Source organism: Pelobates fuscus, chromosome 3, assembly GCF_036172605.1.
Source record: "Pelobates fuscus isolate aPelFus1 chromosome 3, aPelFus1.pri, whole genome shotgun sequence".
NCBI lineage: Eukaryota > Metazoa > Chordata > Amphibia > Anura > Pelobatidae > Pelobates > Pelobates fuscus.
The window spans coordinates 58,966,489-58,991,278 of record NC_086319.1 but is presented as its reverse complement, the minus strand read 5'-3'; the positions used below and the strand labels follow the sequence as shown (position 1 = coordinate 58,991,278).

The 24,790-nt window shown below is 40.7% G+C and overlaps 1 protein-coding gene across 1 annotated transcript in view; it reads right to left on the bottom strand.

The window, feature by feature from the left end:
- Positions 1-24,790, bottom strand: part of EPYC (epiphycan) — a 48,174-nt gene that overhangs the window by 13,856 nt on the left and 9,528 nt on the right. Inside the window, exon 3 of the mRNA XM_063447120.1 lies at positions 5,713-5,878. Within this exon, the coding sequence (XP_063303190.1) occupies positions 5,713-5,878 (166 nt within the window). The remainder of the gene's footprint in view (positions 1-5,712; positions 5,879-24,790) is intronic.

Here is a 24,790-nt window from a genome sequence, read left to right as displayed (position 1 = left end):
CTTGCCAACTGGAAGTGCAACTGTAATTGGTGGCGAGAGCAGCAGAGGCTTCTGGTTGAAGAATGGTGTCACCAATATAGGTAAGCTGCTTGAAAAAATATGTTTGTGCTTGACAGATGGATCAAGCTAATCTATACTACTACATTATTCAAATGAATTGCTAATTGTTTAGGACGGCACAACACTCATTAATATTATAGATACATGTATTTTTGTGCTACATTATTTGACTCATTTGATTTTTTATAATGTATGCTGCTGTGTGTGTATATATATACCTATTTTATATACTTATTTGATGTGTAATCAGTTCAGTTGAGATTGGAATTTCTATTAATTTAATATAAAAAATTTTACAGTTAGATATTTTACAACCTTTAATTAGTGCAATGCTGACATGCACCATAAGATGACATTCCTCTGGAGCTAATGATGTTTAGCATTATCCAAGAAATACAACCTAGTTTGTAAAAAAAAAAAGAAAAAGTATTTCTAATATGGGTAAGTAAAAAAAGATATGTGAAAATTATTGTAGGTTGAATATAATATACGTGTTCACACAACAAACATCACCTTGTGAAGAATGCATGTGCTTTGATTGGAACCACCGTATAATACAAGTGTCACAGAACACAAGTGCCACAGTTACATAATTATGGATCACCGTACACTGGGAGTGAAACAATTTTTAATGTGTTATATATATAATGAATAAAAATATACAATACATTTTAACTAAGAGGGTTTTCACAAAGTCCGAAAGGTCCTGAACCGAATGAGGCAAATGCATACGGGACCATAAGGACTGTAAAATATGGAATTCAGCAATGTCTGGATTTTGTAATCCAGGCCCCGAACAAGCATGAATTTGGTCCAGATTTCAGCTGGGCCGATCTCTGCCGGATGACTGAAATCCGACAGGCTCAACTCTTAGCCTGGATTTAAAAAAAACAAAGAGAGGGGGAGATACAGCGCTCACTCAAATGGCAGCAGATTCTGTTAATTAGATACCCTAACAATCCAAGGGAAAACAATAGGTAGAAAACAAGAAAAAACTGATTTGCTCAAGTATACATTGAAATAAGTATGGATGTATATGTATATCTTCGATCTTGAAAAAGACCCTTAGGGGTCGAAACGTCGATTAATTTGATGCGTTACACTTTGTTGTAAACTTTTTTTACCACATTAAATACACAGAAAAAGTCCTTTTGAGTGCTCCTATTTCATCTTTGGCTACATGTTCCTGACGTTGGCAGCACCTAAGGCAAGATAATCAAAAGTTTTCTAAGGGTGAGTGCCTAAATCATCTCTATTTATATATATATATATATATATATATATATATATATATATATATGTGGTAAAACCAAGAAGTGATATACTTAAAAAGTCCCAGAGGAATAAAACAAGGGTTTTATAAGCCTTTGTTAAGGTGATGCTTTAGTGTAGTCAGAAGTCCTCCTTGGCGTTCAAATAAATTAGGTTTTGGTTGAGGTAGGGAGTTCTGTTATTGGCATCTCATGTAAAATATAAGCAGAAAGGAAAAACCAATAGTGCAACCCAGTATGTTCTATATTTTAATTATGTGAAGAAAACGTATACACTCACAAGGATAGAGCCTCCAATCAGCTCTTAGATAAGGCCCTGAGTGGTATAATCCCCACTCAGGAATTTGAGAACCTGCATCCTGCCACATACATTCAGTTTATCATCGACCACCATGCAATCATTGATAAATTTCCAATTCTGGTGCTGTAGATTGGTTTGGATGCTGAAATCACTGATATTCCAAATTCACCAGAACGAATGTTACAGAATTATTTCCGATCCCAATATCTCCTGGGCAACATGATTTTCTGAAATATGTAACTCAGCCAGGCACAGTTCCACTATAAAAATCTAATCAATAGTGCAGTTCAATACACAAATAGCAGCTGCCATCAGTTTATTCACATACCTGTTTACAATTTTGTGAACAGATCATTGCACGGTATTCTTCGAGGCTACCTAGACAACATTTGGTCAAGCACAGTTGATATAGGGACTTACACAATTTGCCATCAAAGAAAATAAATATTTATACCTGCCGCAATTTTTGCCAATCATGTAAGTGTCTGTAAAACTTTTCAATCCTATTCTATTAAATGAGACTAGGTTGTTACAGTGCATAGAATGCCCTGTTAAGGTGACTATTAGAGCTATGGATGGACAAAATTATCTCCCAAAAATGAAAACATTTGAAATTTGACAATGTTTTTCTTATGGAAATAATGTGCATCTAATATTTGACTTATATATTATTGAATTGTTGAAATACTTTTTTATTTGCAAAGCAAAAACATGTCATAAAGATGCAAAACCATCCTGATGTTAAACCATAGGAGTCCCAACCCATTCCCACTTGTAACTTTAATTGTAATTATGGGGTTAGTAGAAAGCTTTGAAATAGGAAAATATGACATATCGCAGCTAGGGATCTAGGCCGTGGCATCTGTTTTACTTGCGAGTCTGTATTATACGATCCACTGCGTCAGAAGTCAGGAATTTTCAAATCGTCCGATAACAATCTACATTTGAACTCAGTAGACAACTACACTAAATTCACATTTTACAACATTCATATTGACGTGACAGGTGGGCTTACATCTATTGGCCATTGAAGTCACTATGTAACCTCCATTTATTTAAATCTGCATTGGGATTTGGGCTAATGTGCAGGTAACTCTTTTTTTCTTTGCTTGTATTGTATGTATTGGGGCTGATGTGTGCTATGGTCGTTGCTGCCGCCCAGGAGTAGTGGGAGTTTGAGCGCAGGACTTATTTTTGTGTATTTGAATTCACTTTTGTATCACACAGTCATGTTACAATGCTGCCACACATCCCATGTCTTCCCTATTAAGGGTTAATAAGTATGTAGGAGTGGATATAAAAAATACCCATCTCTGTCTCTTTAGAGATATCTTTGCCTGAAGCTCAAGGTCTAATGGCCATTGGAGTTACTAAACAACCCTCATTTATTTAAATATGCATAAGGATTTGGGCTAGTGCACAGATAACTCTTTTTTATTTATTTTTTTGCTTATAAAGAGCTGTTCAGTGCAATGAAAATTCAAAGTGAATTTCAAATTCAGGATAAAATAGCTGTGATGGAAACATTCTCTAGGTCGGCGAGGCTTCCAGGTCAGCTACTTCAGCCTTAAGTTTGAAATCCACTTTGATTTCTCACTGTAGTGAATAAACCTGATAATGTATACAAGTGGTAAATGTAGCAAAGGATATAGAAACTGAATCTTGGCATTATCACACATCCCTGATCATTAATGCCAGCAGAGTTAGTGACTCTGAAAAAGTAAAGGTCTGCATAGACACTAAAATACACTACGTTTGGGCTACATATGTCTAATTCTTTATATGACATATAATGAGGTAAAGGTAATGTAGAAATGGAACTAGTCTTAATCTGGATGAGTTTATAAAACACATCAAGTTAGTGACAAGGTTCTTGACCATTAATACTGCTGTCAAACACTGGTGGAAAAGGACACATCTTGCAGTCTAAGATGCAAGTCAACTACAGAAAATCAAGACAGAAAATGTCCATCCTCGGACTGTATAAATACGAATTATTTGTAAGAACAAAGACTAGAGGGAAATTTCCTAAAACACTGAAGGAGCGGTGCTATCCCATTTTTTAAAATGAATTATATTTATATATATGCAAATATAGTATTGGACAATTTATAAACTTAATTAGCCTTCATTAAGCCCAGAAAAGTTGTGGTACATTCATACCAATGTTGTAGCAGCAAAACGTTTTTGGGTACATATTACGTATTTAACTTGTGACAGCTTCTCAATTACAATCACATATATATTAGTTATCAATGCCAGGTAGCTGGAACGAACCCGAGAAACACTACACCATAAACATGTTTTTGCCCCAAGTTGTTAGATTTGCCTTTATATTTCAGGGGTCCTATTTTTAGTCAAATAATCAATTAAAAGAACACTTTACTCATTTGTAATTAAACACTGTTGTAGCTTTGTCAAAACGTTTTTGGGTATATATTACGTATTTAACTTGTGACAGCTTCTCAATTACAATCACATATATATTAGTTATCAATGTCAGGTAGCTGGAACGAACCCGAGAAACACTACACCATAAACATGTTTTTGCCCCAAGTTGTTAGATTTGCCTTTATATTTCAGGGGTCCTGTAATTAAACACTGTTGTAGCTTTGTCAAAACGTTTTTGGGTACATATTACGTATTTAACTTGTGACAGCATCTCAATTACAATCACATATATATTAGTTATCAATGTCAGGTAGCTGGAACGAACCCGAGAAACACTACACCATAAACATGTTTTTGCCCCAAGTTGTTAGATTTGCCTTTATATTTCAGGGGTCCTGTAATTAAACACTGTTGTAGCTTTGTCAAAACGTTTTTGGGTACATATTACGTATTTAACTTGTGACAGCATCTCAATTACAATCACATATATATTAGTTATCAATGTCAGGTAGCTGGAACGAACCCGAGAAACACTACACCATAAACATGTTTTTGCCCCAAGTTGTTAGATTTGCCTTTATATTTCAGGGGTCCTATTTTTAGTCAAATAATCAATTAAAAGAACACTTTACTCATTTGTAATTAAACACCAAGACAGCTACTTCTCTGCAGCCTGATCCACCTCAGCTGATGTCAATAGGCTCATCCAAATAAATGCTTCTCATAGAGAAGCATTGATTGGACATTCAATGTCCTCATACAATGTGTGAGAATGTTTAATATCAAAAAAACAACTTTGGAAATAGAAGAGCCATCTAGTAGCTGTCAGGGTAACAGCCAGGGGAGGTGTGCAATGTTTTACATTGCAGGAGCAAAACTGTCGGGATCACTTCATTGAGATGATCTGGTCTCGGTGCTTACAGTGTCCTTTTCAGGAGAAAACAAACCACTAATAAGTAAAATGAAAAGCGGAAAGTGCAACAATTACCAAAGTGATTGGAAGACGCATATTCTATGGTATATATACCATCAGGGGCACTAAGAGGTCTCTGAAATTACACTTTTGTTTGTTTCTCTACTAAACACCCATCAATCCAGGAGGCCCAATTTAATATTCCATACCGAGTACCCATCAATTCAGGATGCTCAATTTCTTGGCTATCCATTTAGATACCTGATGTGCTGTGATATCTTGATCAGAAAAATAGCTTGAAGCTATTATTAGTACATTCGTAATGCAGACATCAGAGTAGAAGCAGGGAGTACCTCACTTTTCAAGAAGAACAGTTAATATTGATCAGAGAAGAGCAGAAATGAATATGGAATATTGTGTAAGGAGGAACATTAGCAAAGCGGGGAAGATGGGCAAACTAGATTTGGAAACTGATACCATAATAGAAAACAGCACAAATTGGTGGGGGAAAGAGGGACTGTAGAAAAAAGGTGGTGACATCGAAAGTGGGACAAATTATTTTTATCACATGTCAATTGTGGAGATGTTGTCCAAAAATCATTATAAGAGCTGATTGTTGCTTTTTAAAGAAAATAAATAATTTCATTAAACTGCAAAAAAACTAAACAAAACATTGGTAGAAAATAGTGTGCCGACTAATAGATATGCATATGCAAAATAAAAAGTGTGTTTTGTTGAAAAAAAACAAAAACATGGAAATATTTTATGGCACTAACCTCCACTTGTTTCTGGAACAAGGACTCCAGGAGACAAGGGTCCCTGTGGTGAAGAGCCATCGATTAATTTTGGTGTTGATTCTTCCTCCTCCTCTGCTTCTTCTGGAATCTGCTCTGGAGAAATGATCGGTCTATTCACAACAGGCAAAACTGTGCCAATTTCTATCTGGAAATTAAAAAAAATAAGAAAACATATTGATCAAGAAAATTAAAACAACTCATTTTATAATTAACACGCTATTATTTAGTTACGAGACTGAACACTAGGTGTCACTGCACAACATCTATAGTTTTATATTTTTGTGCTTTAAATGTGTATACTGTATACAGTTTTAAGTAAAATAATACATGAGGCGATTTAATATTTCATTTCTGATTTGCATAATATAAAACAATTTCCAGTGAAGCCACATTTATGTTAATGAACATTGTATTTATCAAGATTGAACTGAGAGAAAATCTTGCGTAGTTTAACCAACATTTTTGTGAATAGACCTGTACCAAAAAATACCTAGAGGCAGGGCCGTCTCTGACATGTCAGTTTTTGTAGTTAATTATGCAAAAGAAATTAACCAGTTTTTTGATCATGGACTAGGCAAGTTATGTTATTACATGTTCATGATGTACTTAATATTTAAGTGATTATAAAAATACTAGTCAGTATTTACATACACAGAGACTTCTCTCATTAGGGGAGTGGATGTGTAGTAAAAAAGCTCAAACGCATGATAAAACAAAATTATGGTCTGGATAGCATCAAGATCAGAAGTCTGGAATAGATACAAGGATGATAGATGCTATAAAGCAACAATGATTTGATCAAAAAACTGACTGTTTATTCCCTTGATCACTTCTTTACATGTATTGGTGACATAAACCTGTGACATCATTTTGCTCTCGTCTTCCCTCAACGTAAAGGGATACTATAGTCACCAAAATAACAAGCTTAATGGAGCAATTTTGGTGTAAAGGCCATGCCTCTGAAGTTTCACTGCTCAAATCCTTGCCATTTAGGAGTTAAATCAATTTTGTTTCTGTGTATGCGGCCCTAGCCACACCTCCCCTGGCTCCGACTGACACAGGCCGCATGAAAACAAAATGGTTTCATTTTCAATCAGATGTAACTTACTTTAAAAGTCGTTATCCCCTGTTCTGTAAATTGAACTTAAATTGCATACAGAAGGCTCCTGTAGGGTCTAGCAAGCTGGTAACAGAGCAGGAGATAAGATTAGACAGAATTTTCAATAAAGGAAGTGTAAGCATTAGATGACTCTTTAAAGGAAGTGTTTAGGAAGGCAGTGCAAGTCATATGCAGGGAGGTGTGACTAAGGCTAAACAACATGATTTAACTCTTAAATGGCAGAGAATTGAGCAGTGAGACTGTCGGGGCATGATCTATAAACCAAAACTGCTTCATTAAAATAAAGTAGTTTTGGTGACTATGGTGTCCCTTTAATGAATGATTTTCCTATTTTTATTCATTTGTTTATTAATTTTGTTTTGATTATTAATTATTACTCTCCAAGAAGTTCCCTATTAGCGCTTTGGGAAAGGGGTCCAAAGGTGTTAAAGCGACCGTGATGAGGCACTGAAGGTAGCCGTAAGAATTGACAGTAGCTCCCATTGGGAAGACTAAGTCACTCCGGCTGGTTAAAAGGGTGCATTGGGCAGGGAAAAAGGGTTGCTGGTGTAGAGGCTTGTGAGGGAGTGTACATAGGAGAGGGAGTGATAGTGATTACAGTTCTTCTAAGCATAGTTCATTACACCAAGTGACTATTTCAACAGTTAATAAATTACTAAAAAGAAGTCCATTAGACCACATTATAACCAGAGAAGCATATGACCTCTCCATTCCTTTATCCCATGGGCATGGAGGGTAGATATCCAGAATATCAATGGTAGGGCCTAATGAGTGGCCTTTATCCTATCCTCCACCTTATACACTTTGAGGTAGAGGGCAAAATGGCCTTTAAGGGTTAAAGGACCACTATAGGCACCCAGACAACTTTAGCTCAATGAAGTGGTCTCGGTGCCAGGTGCCCCTAGTTTTATCCCTGAAAGCCACTAGAGGGCGCTTCCATGATCCTCAATGCGAAGATCGCATTGAGGACACGCTAACGTCCATAAGAAAGCATTGAGCCAATGCGCATCCCGAGCTGACATCAGCAGGTGGAGGAAAGGTCACCAGCGCTGAGCGACCCCGGCGTTGAATTAAGGTAGGCGGGAGGTGGGCCCTGAGGGAGGGGTGGACTCATAGTGCCAGCAAAGCGAGTTTGTTTTCCTGGTACTGTAGTGCTCCTTTAATGAAGCCAGGGGATACCCTATCCCCTTGCAAAGAGAGGATGATAGGGCTAAAAAGTGCCCAGTCCTTTGGACCAGTCTGTAAAAGTGAAACATATCCCTCAGTGTTCTATGGTTGGTTGATATCCAATGCAACCAGTTAGAGTACTCTGATACAACTAACACAAAGTAGTCAAGAACAAGGCTGCAATATATAGAGCAGCACAAATCCACATTTGATTATAGTTTATAAGCCATTGAACATTTTCTGGGATCAGTTGTTTAAAATTAGTACTTTTGGCATATGATCCTAGCAGTTGTCTTACAGCTCTGACTTGTAGGAGATAATGTTTGGCTTTACTCCACTCCTCTTTAATATGTTTCTGTAAATATTGTTTGGACAGCATTCATGAAAGAGAAAATATCCAACTCTTTTTGGGGCAGAAAAAAAAACAAAATTAAATTTTCATGTTGTGCTTTTTTATACTAATCTCTAAATTGGACTGCATAATTGGACAGCCTACAATTTCCTTGTCTGATGTCAACTTCATCTTATTATTTTGCCTCAATAGCTGCGATTGATGAGAGTGTTAATCCATCAACAGCTGGAGTGTTAGCTAATGAACGCCCACTGCTCGATTTTAAGATGTGTATTGGGAATTTCAAAGTCCAACAAAAGTAAAATGTAGTTGTTAAAAGTGCAGATCGGGGATATGCAAGACATCTGGAATCCGTTGTGTAAAATCATCTAACAGATGTGTGTGTGTGTGTGTGTTTTTTTTTAAGATTTGTTTAGAGGAATGTTATATAAATAAATAAACACATAAATGCATGCAGAAGTAAATAAATAAATAAAATCAGCTCTTGCTTTTAAATGTGTTAGGTAAAATAATTTGCAGAGATTTTAAAGGGACTGCCACTTCCCATGATTTTTAACAATACGTTTATTAATTAATGTTATATTTAAAAATATCTATATTTGTGAGGTTTCAAAAATTAAATTACAGCTAGAAATACACATCCCTTTTTCCTACAACTGAGAGCCTCCATCTTAGCTCTTTGTCAGCCATGTTACAAACTCTATCCTTTCCACCTGGCTTTCCACATAGAGAAAGCATACAGAGAACAGGAGAAATTAAAATGGTTTTGTCATCTTCTGGGTTATTTGAATATTTCGCAACTACTCCCAATAGTGATATCACTGCTTAAACAATGTGGTGGCCCAGGGATGCAGCAAAAGGTAGGTTTTAGTTACCTGAAGATGTTGCTCACAGCCGCAGCCATGGAAACCGCTTTAGCTCCTGCCAATTCATCTGCCTGGAGCCCAAGTCGGTGCTGTTCTCTCGCACATGCACAAGCGTATAACACAGGTGTCTAAGGAAGATCCTAGAAGTCTATATTGAAAATGCCTTTTTCCCCACAACCATTCCCAGTGACAGCTGTGGAGCTGACAACGCTTGACCGAGATAGCTCTGTCTTCTTATTGAGCTTTGTCCCGCATGCGAATATACAGTAGTCCCTAATCTAATTTTATCTTTTATAAGATATAGAGGTTAGAGTGCTTAGTGTCTTTTTAGCTAAAAAACTATTGCCTCATACTGTCTTCAGCTTGTTTCATTCCAAAGTCTTTATTTATAAATGGACATTTCATCAAACCTATCCACCTCAAATGAACTATCAATGAACAGAAATTCTCAAAAAACACAATATATTATTTTCCACATTTTAAATCGGAGTTGATTACAAGAATCATGTCTAAACTGTTTATGAAATTTGTCCTTGTTTTTCAAGCGAAAAAACACATGAACCCCCAGCACTCAAAGGATTAACTTGTATATGCACAACACTTATCCAGCAATTGTCTTTGTTTCTTACTATAAATCGTACAATTGCCAGATGATTTGATTGCCTAAGGGTTGGACACATTTTGAAAGTCTGTGTCTCTTCCTTCTTTACACAGTAATACCACACCCACTCTGACTGCTACAACCCAAAACTACAATTTCTAAACAAATTCAGGTCACACAAAAGTTAAAAGACCTCTTCGGGCACCATGACTACTTCATCTCAATTAATTTGTTATGGTGAAAGAAGGTCCTGGTCTCTGACTTACATTAAACAGCTGTGAAGACAGCAGTTGATGATCTCAGCCTATCGTTAGCACCAAGTCCGAAGCTTTCTCAATGAAGCCTCAGACTTTGCAGGATGACAAGGAGATGAGCTGACTGGCACCATCTTCACAGCTTTGGGTTAAACTCTTTGTAAATGGTTTAACCAGGGCTGGATTAAAAAGGGGCTGATGGAGATGCAGCTTCAGGTCCATGCCTATTGAGTAGGCTCATTGATATATATAAAAAAAACTAAATATGTCTATATACATATTTTTGTAAATATATATATATATATATTTTTACTACTCTTTACATGCTCTTGCTTAAGTATGGAAACTTAAGAGGGATGTAGGGAAACAAAACTGGTGTGGACTGGCTGACAATGAAATTAGTTAAGGTTAAGCTGACTTTGCACACTATGCAAATGCACTTGCTGCTTCAGTCTCTCTAACACTGTGGCATATTCCCTTTCTTCTACACTCACTACATACACTTTTTTCTCTATACCAGGTTATATAAGAGGAGCTTCTGCCTGCTGTTAAGAATTTTAGGAGAGGAGTGGACCAGCGAGTGCTTAGAAAGTATAGAGCTAGCGCATCATTAGATGCATTTATGACAAGCTCAGGTTGCTATCTGCACAGTATGCCCTTGATTGGTCATCCTGCATGATTGGCAGGCAGCTTGTGTTTTCTGAAAGCTATATCATGTGAGTTTTCCTACAGCACCACCTTCACCAGATACATGACTCTTGGGAGGTATAATTGGTTTAGTATTTTCTGTCAATAAGATTCTGTAATTAGGCCCGTCATAATTGTCAGCACCAAACCCAGTTGGCTCCTAATCCGGCCCTGGGTTTAACCTCTTAAGGTAAGATGGTGATCAGGAAGTTCTCGCATTGAGATGAAGTTATCATGGTGCCCAGAGTGGTTCTTTAATATTTGGAGATTGCTAATGTTTTAGCAGCACTGAACGTCTGTTTATTGTGTATATATTAATTTTTTATAATTGATTTACCCCACAGTAAAATATCTTCTCTGTTAGAACAGACATTGTCATGTCAACCACCTTCTTTATTTTTGAACACCCACATCAGCCATCATGGGTGAGGAGAAAATGGGGGATACTATTGTGTCAATGGTTGATGGGCACATAGGGGAGGTTTAAAACCTCCCTTATACTAATGTGGACTTAAATCAACTTTATACGTTTTAATGTGGCCACAGAACGTAACCTTTCCACTGCTAGTGCTGCCACCATGCAAATAGTTCAGATTTTTAAATCTTAGGCATCAGAGCCAGAGTTTTAACCATCCTAATCCAGTTTGCAGCCATGTGGCACCTTTGGTTGGCTGAAATCTATTCAAAATTCAGGCTCATTCGAAGCTTACTCTGCTAAATCTCGCCATTGGTATGTATACTATATAATATGGTGAACAATGCCTTGATTTTACAGTCCGAGTGGCGCAATACAAAAGTGAATGGTTTTCCTAATTTAGTACACAGTCATTTAGCCTTTAGTAGATAGACTCCTTATTATTGCCTTTCCTATTGTTTGAGAAACTATAATTATTGTGTTATATGTTTTCCTGTCATTTGAAAAACATATGTGTAACAGATCGCCTGGCACCCCGACTGGGTACCTCCGTTGATGGATGCTCTTAGTGCTACCTGAGGGCTCCAAGCACTCCGCCAGACACCATAACCACTGCAGACCTCCCGAACCGCCGCACCTTGGTTGGGGTCTTGCCGTCTCCTACCCACCCTGGACCTACGACCAGGCTCCAGTGGGTGAACCTCTCCTCCAAGAGAGTAACGCAGGAACAAGTTCTTAAAAGAGCTTAGTAGTGATTATAACAAGAGAGCATGACGAGCATAGCAATCCCTTGTAGCTGATTCCCCTAATAAGAGACAGGACTCCAAATTGAGGGTGAAGTAGAACTGAGGTTTAATGACACATACTCTGCTTTTATGCAATTCTTCCATGCAAGGGAGACACCCACAAACAATCAGTAACCATCCAATCGCTAACTGGTAACATCCCACACATCCCCTCCCCCTAGCCTGAGAGGTAACATTATTAGCCGTACAGTTTAAACACACATTTTTACCCACTTTATATAACTTTAAAACTATACATCACATTCACATTCACACTTGCATTATTAGATACAGCATAATTATGGGAACAACATATCCAAATTTTGTTCAAATCTGTTCAGCCGTTCAGGAGTTAGCTGGAAGTCATATTTTGACCGACCGCACGCATGCACATTTTCATGCCTAAAACAGTTCCAGAGATTTGAGTTGTGCGGCCGGTCTATTTCCCATGTTAAAGTCAGTTCAAACAGACGAACGACAGACGTTCAAATTGTAGAACGAATTGTCGAACAGCGTTCGAATTGTCGAACGGTGTTCAAATTGTCGAATCAATTAGTTCCAGGGAAGGTAAAACTTCAGTGGTGTTCGTGCCATCGAGTATCCGATTTTAGTTCCATGAACTCGACGGCAAAACACCACTGACTGCGTTTGGCTAAAATAAAATGGCCGCCGCCACGTGTTCAGTTTTCGAATGGCGGCCACTTCGACTACTTCGGATCTTCGGCTGCATCCGAAGAGCCAGTTTTAAAGTACAGATCCTTTCCCTGTGAGTTAAAGGGCCAGCAGCGGCACAATAAAAATCCATTATGCCCAAATAAGTTTCTTAAAGGGCAATACATCCCAGGGGCCATAGTCACAGGGCAGGAGGAGGGCAAGCAGCCCCCTCCAAAAACTCATGGCAAACTCCCTTAAAGGGGTGAGTTTGCTACAATAAGTATTTGGTGTCATAAGTTAAAAAAAAACACTATTTGGCTGCATTAGGTAAAAAATAATGATACAGTTCCACTTAACACCACCGACACTTAAAGGGACACTCCACTGGCCAAATACAAAATAAATAAAAATCACGACTATATACCCCAAACGAAAACTTGCATGCATTTAATTATGTATTTTTTTCTATTGCAGGGTATATCTAAAATCAGCTTGCAAAATCTGCAGTTCTCTTGTTTTCTCCCTTTGCAAGCTCTCTCCTAATAACCCCGCCCAGACTTTCTGTGGCTGTCCAATCACAGACTTCAAAATTTAGCTCAATGAAAAGTATTTGTAAGTCAGGTGTTCTGGGCAATTGCTGCCTCTTGAAATCAGTTGCACTGAGCAAACAAAACCAGGAAGTAACATTACATGTTGTCTGCTTGAATGCCAAGGGGGTGTAACAAGGTTTTATTGAAATCTGCACTTTTTGCAAAATGAAAAAAAGAAGACACTCTCTTGACACATAAAGCTTTTCAGCAAGCTAAAGTTGTTTAGGAGTCTGGAGTGACCCTTTAACTCTAGTATAGCAAACTGCCACCATCGATGCAAATTATAAATGGGGAATCTTTACTTCCTACAAGCAAATTAGATTAAAAAAAAAAAAACACAAACATACGTTAGGAAAATATCTATGCAATCATCAAATACTATTAAATTAAATTACTATTAGGTCTCTTCAGGTAAAGGGGATTATTTGCCAGTAAAAGGCAGAATTTAATAAAGGAATATTTATTATGAACAAAAATAGTCATAGTGCATAAATAAAACATAGATGACAAACAAATGATTCACACCAACAAACAGTTAATAACAACGAGAACATAACAGAAAATCCTAGTTACTCGCTTTGCAACTACAGTAATTGTATTGTCTGTTTCTTGCTGAGCTCATACTTTCATCTACACCTGATCAGAAGAATAAGAAGCAGAAGGAAGAATGTTGACAGCTGTCCGCGCCTTGCAAGATATTCAACAGCAACACAAACAAAATTTTCAAATTCAATAAAACATGGTTAAAAAGTTAATCACATTGAAGATAGCGGTTAAATACGTTATTAAGCTCACAATGATAATCCCTTATCTTTTTTACGTGTATCTGCATATTTAGGAGAGTGAAACCAGGAGAGTGAAACCTTCTCTTGATCTTTCTTCCCTACGAATCTGTCAGGGCGCCTAGCAGAATGTGTGTTGCACCCTTTGAAGTTCTCTCCACACACTAAAGAGCTCGTGTCAGCAAAGTTAGTTTTTAGTAGTTGAATGGCAAATTTCTACAGTCTCTAAACAATGTTTAACTTCTGGTCCCCTGCTTTCAGTGCTAGGGGATCATGTAACTTCTGTGCACTCTGAGAAGCGTCAAAAAGACAAACTTTTCACGAAACACGGTCACAGTGAATGCTTGATGGGTGGGAGAATTAAAAAAAGGAGATATGGGGGCTTCCATTGTTATATACCATGGGTCCTCAAACTCCGGCCCCCCAAATGTTGCTGAACTACAACTCCCATGATTCTTTGAATTACATAGATAGCCAGAGAATCATGGGAGTTGTAGTTCAGCAACATCTGGGGGGGGGGGGCGGAGTTTGAGGACCCATGTTATATACACTGCAGTTATCAAGTAGAATTGAAGAGATGTACAATCAGTTGGGTCGACGACACACTTTGCCAAAGATGAATTTCCACTTGCCAATAGCTAGAGGGTGAGTGGAAATGTTGAACCCTGACTACACAGTGTAGTTTGGGTGCTTACACTACAATTAGTTATTTTTTTTCTTTGTAACAAGGATGTCGAATGATAGATTATTTACATTTTTTATTTTCTTAATAATCTGTTTAGAAGTGGATAATCTAAAGTGATCTAAACAGATGACAATTACACATGATGTAATGTTATTTCTATTTCTTAGTCTCTATGGAGTATGCAGTCACAAAATGTTTATTTTATTCACATTTCAAGTGAGAAGTGAGTGACAGAAGGAAAAAAAATGATTCTATTTTTGAGAAAAATGTTTTGGCCAGGTTTAATTTTCTAACCATGCTGAAATCTAGCTGCATTAAACGTCAGTTCCAGGAGAAAACTAAGCATGTTTGTGGTCTATACTCTAGACTGGCGATTTCTCCTAAACAACACTGCCAGTCTGCCATCAGTCATTATTAATCAGAAGAGAAAGGGAAGTTCTAACTGTCATAATACACATTTACAGAGTTATTCACTTAAGTGAGAATGTCAATGGGAATTTCAGATTTTAGGCCAAAGTAGAAGAATAGCTAACTTGGAGAATGTTTCCAATGAAGCTGTTTGGCCTTAAAGGGACTCTATAATCTCTAAAAGAACTTTAGCTTGATTAAGTAGTTCTGATGTACACATCATGCCCCTGCAGTCTCCCTGCTCAATTCTCTGCAATTTAGGAGTTAAATCCCTTTGTTTATGCAACCTTAGGCACACCTCCCTGCATGTGACTTACACATCCTTCATAAACACTTCCTGTAAAGAGTCATCTAATCTTTACAATTTCTTTATTGCAAATTCTGTTTAATTTAGAATTCCTTATCTCTTGCTCTGATAGTAGCTTCCTAGACCCTGCAGCGGCCTCTTCTATATAATTAAAGTTCAATTTACATTGCAGGAGATAAAAATCTTTAAAGTTAGGTACATCTGATTGAACATGCAACCATTTTGTTTTCCTGCAGGGTGTATCAGTCACAGACCAGGAAGGCTTGATTAGGGCTGCGTAAACAGAAACAAAAGTGATTTAACTCCTAAATGGCAGTAAATTGAACAGTGAAACTCGAGAGGCATTATGTACACACACACAAAAACTGCTTCATTAAGCTGAACTTGTTTTGGTGACTGTAGTGTCCCTTTAATTTTGAACTTCAATTTGAATTCACTTTGCATTCCTGACAATTCTTGCCTTAATAAATAACCCTGTAAAAGGCAAATAAAACTGTTACACATTTAGTTATCAGTTCTCTTTGAAAGTATGTGGTCCCCAAGGTTTTGTATCATGGTAATTATCATAATAACCATAGCAATAAATTAATTTATCTGGGCACTTATAATAGGCATCCTTTTTAGCTAATAATTTTATCACATGACAGGAGGCTTCATATTTTGCTTAACTCTCTTTACTAAAACTCCATAGCAGTAAAGAAAGTGAATAAACGTTTTAACCAATCAAAATGCAAATAGGGAGTATATTATTTCAGTCAACAGGCTCCTCCCCCTCTTTCTTTACTGCTCCATCGCAGACAGGTCAGAGTTTTTGGCTCTTCCCTATTTTACCTCATGTGAATGTTTTATTTACCTTTTTTCCTCATATATACTATTTTATTATCTAACTTTTCATTATCTATATAGTTCTGCTATTTTCTGTAGTCTCTAAACCGTTTTTATTCTACTATCTATCCTATGTTTAGTACCACCGGGGTTACTTCACCCTAGTGGTAGTTTACCTCTCTCCTTTCTGCTTGGGTTTTTCCCTGCATCCTTCTTTTTTCCCCACCTTGCCGCCGCTCGGAGGCTATTTTCCGCCGCGTTTTCCGCGGCCCTATTTCAGCCGCGGCTTCCTTCTCGCGGCGGCCATTTTTAATCCCGCGTCTCGCGAGATTACGCCCGCCATTTTAGGACCGCAGCAAATTGCCGCGAAACCTCAGAACGGCAAGTTCAACGGACACTGCAAGCCTTCCTACAGTCTGCTACAAGAGGTCAGTCACTCAAGCTGTTTAAAGGCACATCAGGTATTAACCTGTGCCTGACTGGGGTGCTGCCCTATATATTGTGCTGCTAAGGAGGTCGCTTTGTGGCCACCTCTGTCATACTGGGTGAGGCCCAGAATACATTTAAAATCCCAACAAGTGGTCTATTTGCCCTGCTGGGGCCTAGTGGTTACATTGGACATTATACACCCTGCTGGGGTGATTATATAAATCGGATTACTATCCTGCTGGAGCTTAATCTCCAATATACCACTACTCATACCCTGCTGGGGTATCATTTTATTACAACCCTGCTGGGGTTATCTGGCTTACATCTGACCAGTTACTATACCGTCTAGACCCTGCTGGGGTACTCGGTTTTATTATTATTATTATTTATTCTAATAACCCTGCTGGGGTCCCGATTGTACTACTATACAAAATTTACGTTATTGCACCCTGCTGGGGTATTGCATAGCGATATTACTACAGTCTATATCGACTAAAATACAGCAGACTGACCTCTACCACGCCCTGTGCCAATCATATACCCAGACACCATGGAGACCTCTCAAACCACAGATCTCCAAAATATGGTGAACGAGGCCGTTTCTGCCTCAATGGAGAAAGTCCTCTCCAAGATGATGGCCTCTGGCTCCGACAAGAGGAAACCATCTAAAGCCCACCCATCCCGCCATGACTCCGATTCTGATGCACAAGAATCTCACAAAAGCCCTGAAACTCTCACGGGCAAACGCCAGTGGAAAGGCGAAAAAGACCCCTCACATAAAAGTAAAAACCCCGCTAAACGCGCTAAACCCATTTCTGCCACCATCACGAATCCCCAACACGACTACTCTTCGGATGAAGAGCAGTCCCAAACTAAACCCATGGCCATTTTAGATGAATGGCAAGCGGACGACTCAAACTCTAATGAAGGTGGTTGGGGTTCAGACTCCGGATCCCAATCATTTTTTCCGCAACACACATTCATGGGAGAACCCCAAGACCAAGATAATGCGGATAACCCGCAAGAGGATGAAGACACCATCCTTGACCCACTGGGACAAAAACTTTTTGACCCAAGAAAAATTAGACACCCTCGCTCAAGCGATTGGACACCTCCTGACCACCTAGCGAGGTTTATGCACCTCTGGCTACGAAAGCCCATGGACAAAACGGTCCGCAACCGTTTGAGGTCAGAATGCCCAAGGCCTTTTCTACCCGACCACGTGGCGGACACGCCAGAATTTGACCAAGTGATGACAACTTTTATGTCACGAGGTGGCCGTGACCCACGAAAAGGCGTGGAAAAAGGGTTTAGAGGGGTTCAAGATAAACTTCTGGACTCGGTGGGACCACTATCCAGAATTATGTACTTGGCTGATGACGCTCTAGCCAAAGCCGATCAATTTGACCCTACTATGGTGCGCGAATGGGCGCATGACGTGCGGGAATGGGCACAAAGGTGCTTTTGTTTTGTGGGTAATGACAATGTCGCCTTATCATCTGAGCGACGCAAAGCAGCACTTCTCCGCATTGACGGGAAATTGGTGGAGTTGGGCACCAAGGAGTTAGGTCCTATGGCACAGGGCAAGCTTTTCGGAGAACAATTTCTCAAAGAATTAAGCAGACATGTTAACGTCTACACATCCCTGAACAAGGCTCAATCATCAATGAGAAGAGTCTTTAGACAAAACCCCTCTAGGGGTGTTTTTGGACGGGCTGGCCGCCAAAGGGGCCGTGCTGCCAGCCGCTTCTGGCCCTCAGGCCCCAGAGCTACAAGACCACAGCCCTTTTACCCAGAGATGGGATACCGACCATCTTCCTACACACGAGGCGCAGACAGAGGTCGCGGACCACGCACTCGAGGCAGAGCACGTTTCTCCGCAGGTAAGCAACCAATTCACTCATGTTTCCCTTCCAATGCATACAGCAGGTCGCATATCTCTTTTCTTCCAGGAATGGACTTCAATATCCACGGACGCATGGATCCTACAGACAGTACGAGGCTACGTCATAGACTTCGTAGACCAACCCCGACAGACGGAAATACCACGTCCCATCAACTGCTCAAGAACAGACAAATCTCTCATCAACGAAGAACTACAAACCCTATACTCAAAAGGCGCGATAGAACCCGCGTCCGAACCTCGAGGTTTCTTCAGCAACATCTTCTTAGTCAAGAAGAAAACGGGCGATCTACGACCAGTCATAAACCTACGACAACTCAACCAATACGTCACTTACAACCATTTCAAGATGGAAGGCATACATCTGTTAAGAGACCTCCTACAAGACAAGGATTGGTTCACGAGACTGGATCTCAAGGACGCGTATCTATCAGTACCCGTCCATCAATCCTGCAGACAATACCTTCGTTTCCATTGGCAAGGCCGTCCCTGGCAATTCACGTGCCTCCCCTTCGGCCTCAGTTCGGCCCCTTGGTGTTTCACCAAACTGCTGAAACCCGTGGTCGCACATCTTCGAGCTCAAGGCATTCGTTGCATTATATACCTGGACGACCTCCTTCTGTTCTGCTCAGACAGACTCAGACTGATACAACACACACGCTACACCACGGATCTCCTATCATCCCTGGGCTTCACAGTGAACTTTCAAAAATCAGCTATCTCCCCATCACAAACAGTTCAATTTCTGGGATTCGAGATAGATTCCACCTCCAGCACTCTACGGCTACCGACGGCAAAAATCTCAGCCATTCGCAAGGAATTACGCAGGGCCATCCGCTCCCACACCATTCCACTCCGCACCCTCGCACGCATCGTAGGGCTTCTCTCGGCCTCCATTCAAGCTATATTTCCAGGTCCACTTCACTACAGGGCAATGCAACGCCTCAAAGCTTCCTTTCTCAGGGAAAACCCCTCATACGATCAGCCGGTCCCGATGACAGAGGAAGTCAGAGACGAACTCAGATGGTGGCTGGACAGCATGGAAGCATGGAACGGCCGAGCCATCTTCGGGAAAGCTCCCGACATGATATTAGAATCAGACGCCAGCCTCTGGGGATGGGGAGCGACGAGCGTAAATATATCGACAGGAGGTGCTTGGACATCCCAAGACCTCAACTTACATATAAACTGCCTAGAACTCCTAGCCGGGTCTTTCGCGATCCGAAGCCTAGCAAAGGACAAGTCGGACTGTTGCATCCTACTCCGGATGGACAACATTTCCGCAGTCCGTTACATCAACCGCCTAGGAGGAGCCCGCTCACGTCTCCTATCAGAAATTACAAAAGAAATTTTCGACTTTTGCCTACCCCGCAACATCTCCCTCACGGCGGAATACCTCCCAGGAGAGACAAACCTCACGGCGGATTTGTTCTCACGCCACTGGCGGGACACCAGCGACTGGAAACTAGATCCACAAATCTTCAGCTGCATTGCGGAACGCCTAGGTCCACTCCACTTGGACCTGTTTGCGTCCCGCAACAACAGACAAACGAAATTATACTTCAGCTGGCTCCCGGACCCGGAGAGCGCAGCAGTGGATGCATTCCTACAACCTTGGCCGATCACAGGAGCCTACGCCTTCCCTCCCTTCGCCATGATAGCGAGGACCATACACTATCTGAAGAATCAGCAAACCTCACTAGTACTCATCACTCCACTATGGAGGGGACAACCATGGTTCCCAGATCTCCTAGCTCTATCATGCCACGATCCCCTTCTACTACCTCATCATCAATACATTCTAACAGATCCATCTGGTGGTTTGGACGCTTTCAGGGGCTCCTGGCAAGTCGGCGAACTATCGCAGGCTGCTAAAGAACTGCTATGGGACTCATGGGCACCCGGAACCAGAAGATGCTATCTATCCGCCTGGAATTCCTGGTCCACTTGGTGTCTGGAACGGAACTTCGATCCATTTACGGCCCCTGTTTCAGCCATTTTGAACTTCCTATCTCACCTTTTCTCATTAGGACGTTCTTACAGATCACTTAATGTAATTCGCTCAGCTATTTCAGCGGCCCACGTCCCCATACAAGGGATTCCAGTTGGCAAAGAACCACTTGTATGCCGACTCCTGAGAGGCATTCGATTACAACGTCCCCCAGGGCCCAAATACTCTCAATTCTGGGACGTCGACGTAATCCTCCGATTCCTGAAAGACTGGCCAACTAACGACAGACTCTCCCTCCGTCAATTATCAGCAAAACTCACAGTCTTGCTCTGCCTGGTCTCCTTCCGCAGAGTGTCAGACATACGAGCACTGGACATAGACGCTTTCTCAATCTCTCCAGAAGGAGTTACATTCCGGATATCTCGCCGCACTAAGACGGACTCCACATCTGTGTTTTATCCTTTCTTCCCCACAGAACCGCAACTCTGCGTTGTCTCCACACTACAACAGTACGTGGAAACCACCCTACCTCTTCGGTCTACACCATCAGGTCAACTCCTAGTATCATACGTCAGACCACATGTCCCCATCACTTCCACCACCCTAGCAAGATGGGTTCGATGGTTACTATCGCTAGCCGGTGTGGACACTACATTCGGAGCCCACTCAGTACGTGGAGCAGCAGCATCCTCAGCCTTCATGGCGGGTGCCTCCTTAACGGATATCCTACGCTCCGCTGATTGGTCTAGGGAATCTACATTCCGCACCTTCTATTTCCGTCCGAATTCCAGTGCTGCCATGTCTCTGATTCTACAGCGTTAAAAATGCAAAATATGAAGCCTCCTGTCATGTGATAAAATTGAAGATTATGCTAGCGCTAGTGTACTTATAATCTTAATTTTAATAATGACAGGAGGCGAGTATTTTCCCACCCTTCCCACCCGGGAGGAGGGGAACTACTCTATTCATACTCTAATCATACTTCTCTACATTTCTTCATTCTTCTGTTTTTCTTCATAACTCCTTGAATCTTATGTTCATAAGGTAGTCACTGTTGTCATTAGCCTATTTAACTACTAGTAGTCTATACACTGAATATACAAATTAAATTATTCCAATGTAATCCGATGGATCACTGTCATGACTACAAACAGTTTCAAGACCGGTGCCTAACCTTTCTCATATTCTCTTTTCAGTTTAAGTGTGAAAGAAGTTGGAACATCTACGGCATGACCATAACGATATTTCTCATCATATAAAGACCAAGCATCGGAATTTCTCCGGTTGGTGCCTATTTTTTCTTCCTAATCAACCCAAGAAGTTCATCATTCCCGTTGGATTCCATTACGGATGTTCGTTACAGACTTTATGACTATTTTCTTCCCTGTTCCGATGTTCGCTTTCGAAAGAGGGGGAGGAGCCTGTTGACTGAAATAATATACTCCCTATTTGCATTTTGATTGGTTAAAACGTTTATTCACTTTCTTTACTGCTATGGAGTTTTAGTAAAGAGAGTTAAGCAAAATACTCGCCTCCTGTCATTATTAAAATTAAGATTATAAGTACACTAGCGCTAGCATAATCTTCAATTTTGTGGCAGTTATCTGGCACAGCACTTCCCTAAGTCTTACTATGGGCAAGTCTCCACTGACTGATAATTTCAAATATTCACCATTGTCACTACAAATATGATTTGTTTCCCTTTTTCAATTTTTTCCAGCAGTTGAATGTGACGTTTCATTTTGGATTTAATTTTTATATCTACCTTTCTTCTGGATATAACCTAATTTAGAGTGTTTTTAACTCTAGAACCTGTTCACTAAGGTTTTCTGGAGGCACGTATGCTGAACTCAAATATAAGCAGTGCATAAAACATGCACATCAGAAGGCACGTTTAAAAAGAAAAAAGATTGCCTAAAGCAAATCAGTCTCTCACATCTCTGCCGGGGAGATTTATATCTCTTTTTGATCTTACCACAATTGGAAAACATAGAACTATGTACATAACTTTAATACGATCTAATTAGAAATAAATTTACTGCAACATTTTAGCAACAACCATATATGTCTGACGAAGGTCCATGGCTGGGGCCAAAACATTACAGTTTACTTCCTGTAATTATATTTTGAAAAATAAAATGATTTGTATTTTTCAAGTGGTAGATGTTAAATTTAATTTACAAGATTACAAGTGTGCTCTTTCTTGAATGATATTTATATATAATAGTTATGCAAACATCTACATCATAGGCATGCTCTGCACATTTCATTAGGCTGTGCACCCAGGAATATTTTTTTAGAAAGCTGTGAGCGAGAGGTTACTTTGTTTTTTAAGGTGTGGAATGGGTGAATTGGGATGCTGGGAGTGATAAGAATGGGGAGAGAAGTTAGGTGTGGGAGTGATAGGAGTGTGGATGGAAGGCATGGTTCTGAGTGATAGGAGGTTACAGAGAAGAATGCATGAGTTGGAGTAATAGCCGTTTAAGGAGGGTGGGAGTGATCATAGGATGGGGAGAGAGAGAGATGTGTTGGAGATGGAGAGACAGAGGAATGGCTGGGAATGGCCTGGAGGAGTGGCGAAACTACCATGGATGCAGGTATCACAGTTATGACTGGGCCCGACATTTCATAGGGCCCAGCTGCCTTGTTGACCCCTGCAACAATGTGCTGGTATAACTTCACAGTTGCACCACGTGGTCATTGGGTGACCTGCAGGAAGGGAGTGCACAGCACTGCCGGTCATTGCATGTAGCTTGGCTAAGCAGATCGTATGTAGATCACGGAGAACACATCCTGTCAGATCAGGTACCGCGGTCCGCTTAGCCACGCTTCATGAATAGTAGAGAGTATGCATAGCAGGTACAGAGGGAGATTGGGGGAGACACATGGAAAGGACTGGTGGGAATTAAGACATATGAAAGGGACTGGGGGGCAATTGAGACAAATGGAAGGGGTGGGGGGAATTGAAACACATAGAAAGAATTGGGGGGATTGAGAAACATGGAAGAGACTGGGAACAATTGAAACACATGAAAGGGACAGAGGAGAGGAATTGTGACACATGGAAGGGTCTGTGGGGATTGAGGCACATGGAAGGGACTGGGGGTTGAAACACATGGAAGGGACTGGAAAGGAGAATTGAGACATATGGAAGGGACTGGTGAGGATTGAGACACATGGAAGGGACTGGTGGGGGTTTGAGACACATGAAAGGGATGTGGGGGATTGAGATGTATAAAAGGGACTAGGAGGGAGAATCAATACACATGGAAAGGACTGGGGGAATTGAGACACATGGAAGGGATGTGGGGGAATTGAGAAATATGGAAGGGATGTGGGGGATTGAGATGTATCAAAGGGACTAGGAGGGGGAATCGAGACACAAGAAAGGGACTGGGGGAATTGAGAGACATGGAAGGGACTGGGGGGTAAATTGAGACACATGGAATAGACTGGGGGAATTGAGAGACATTGAAAGGACTGTGAGGGGACTTGAGACACATTCAAAGGACTAGGGAGAATTGAGACACACGGAAGGGACAAGAGGAAATTGAGAAACATGGAAGGGACTGGGAGGGAAATTAATACACATGGAAGAGACTGAGAGGGAATTTAGACACATGAAAGAAGACTTGGGGAGATTGAGACACATGGAAAGGACGGAAGGGGACTGAGACACATAGAAGGGAATGGGGGCAGAGTTGAGACACATGGGATGTCCTGTGGGGAATCGAGACACATGGAAGGAATTGGGGAGGAATTGAGACACATGGAAAAGACTAGGGGGGCATTAAGACACATGGAAGGGACGGGAGGGGACTGAGAAACATGGAAGGGATTGGGGTGGAATTGAGACACATGGAAAGAACTGGAGAGGATAATTGAGACACATGGAGGGGACTGGTGGGGATTGAGACACATGGAAGCGATGTGGAGAATTGAGGCACATGGAAGGGACTGGGAGTCGAAATTGAGACATATGAAAGGGATGTGGGGGATTGAGACGTATGGAAGAGACTAGGAGGGGGAATTGAGACACATGGAAGGGACTCGGGGGATTTGAGACACTGAAGGGACAAGGGGAAATTGAGACACATGGAAGGGACTGTGGGGGGGATTGAGACACATGAAAGGGACTTGGGGTGGTTTGAGACAAATGGAAGGGATGGGAGGGGACTGAGACACATGGAATGACTTGTGGGGAATCAAGACACATGGAAAGGATTGGGAAGGAACTGAGACACATGTTAGGGATGGGGGGAATTGCGATACATGG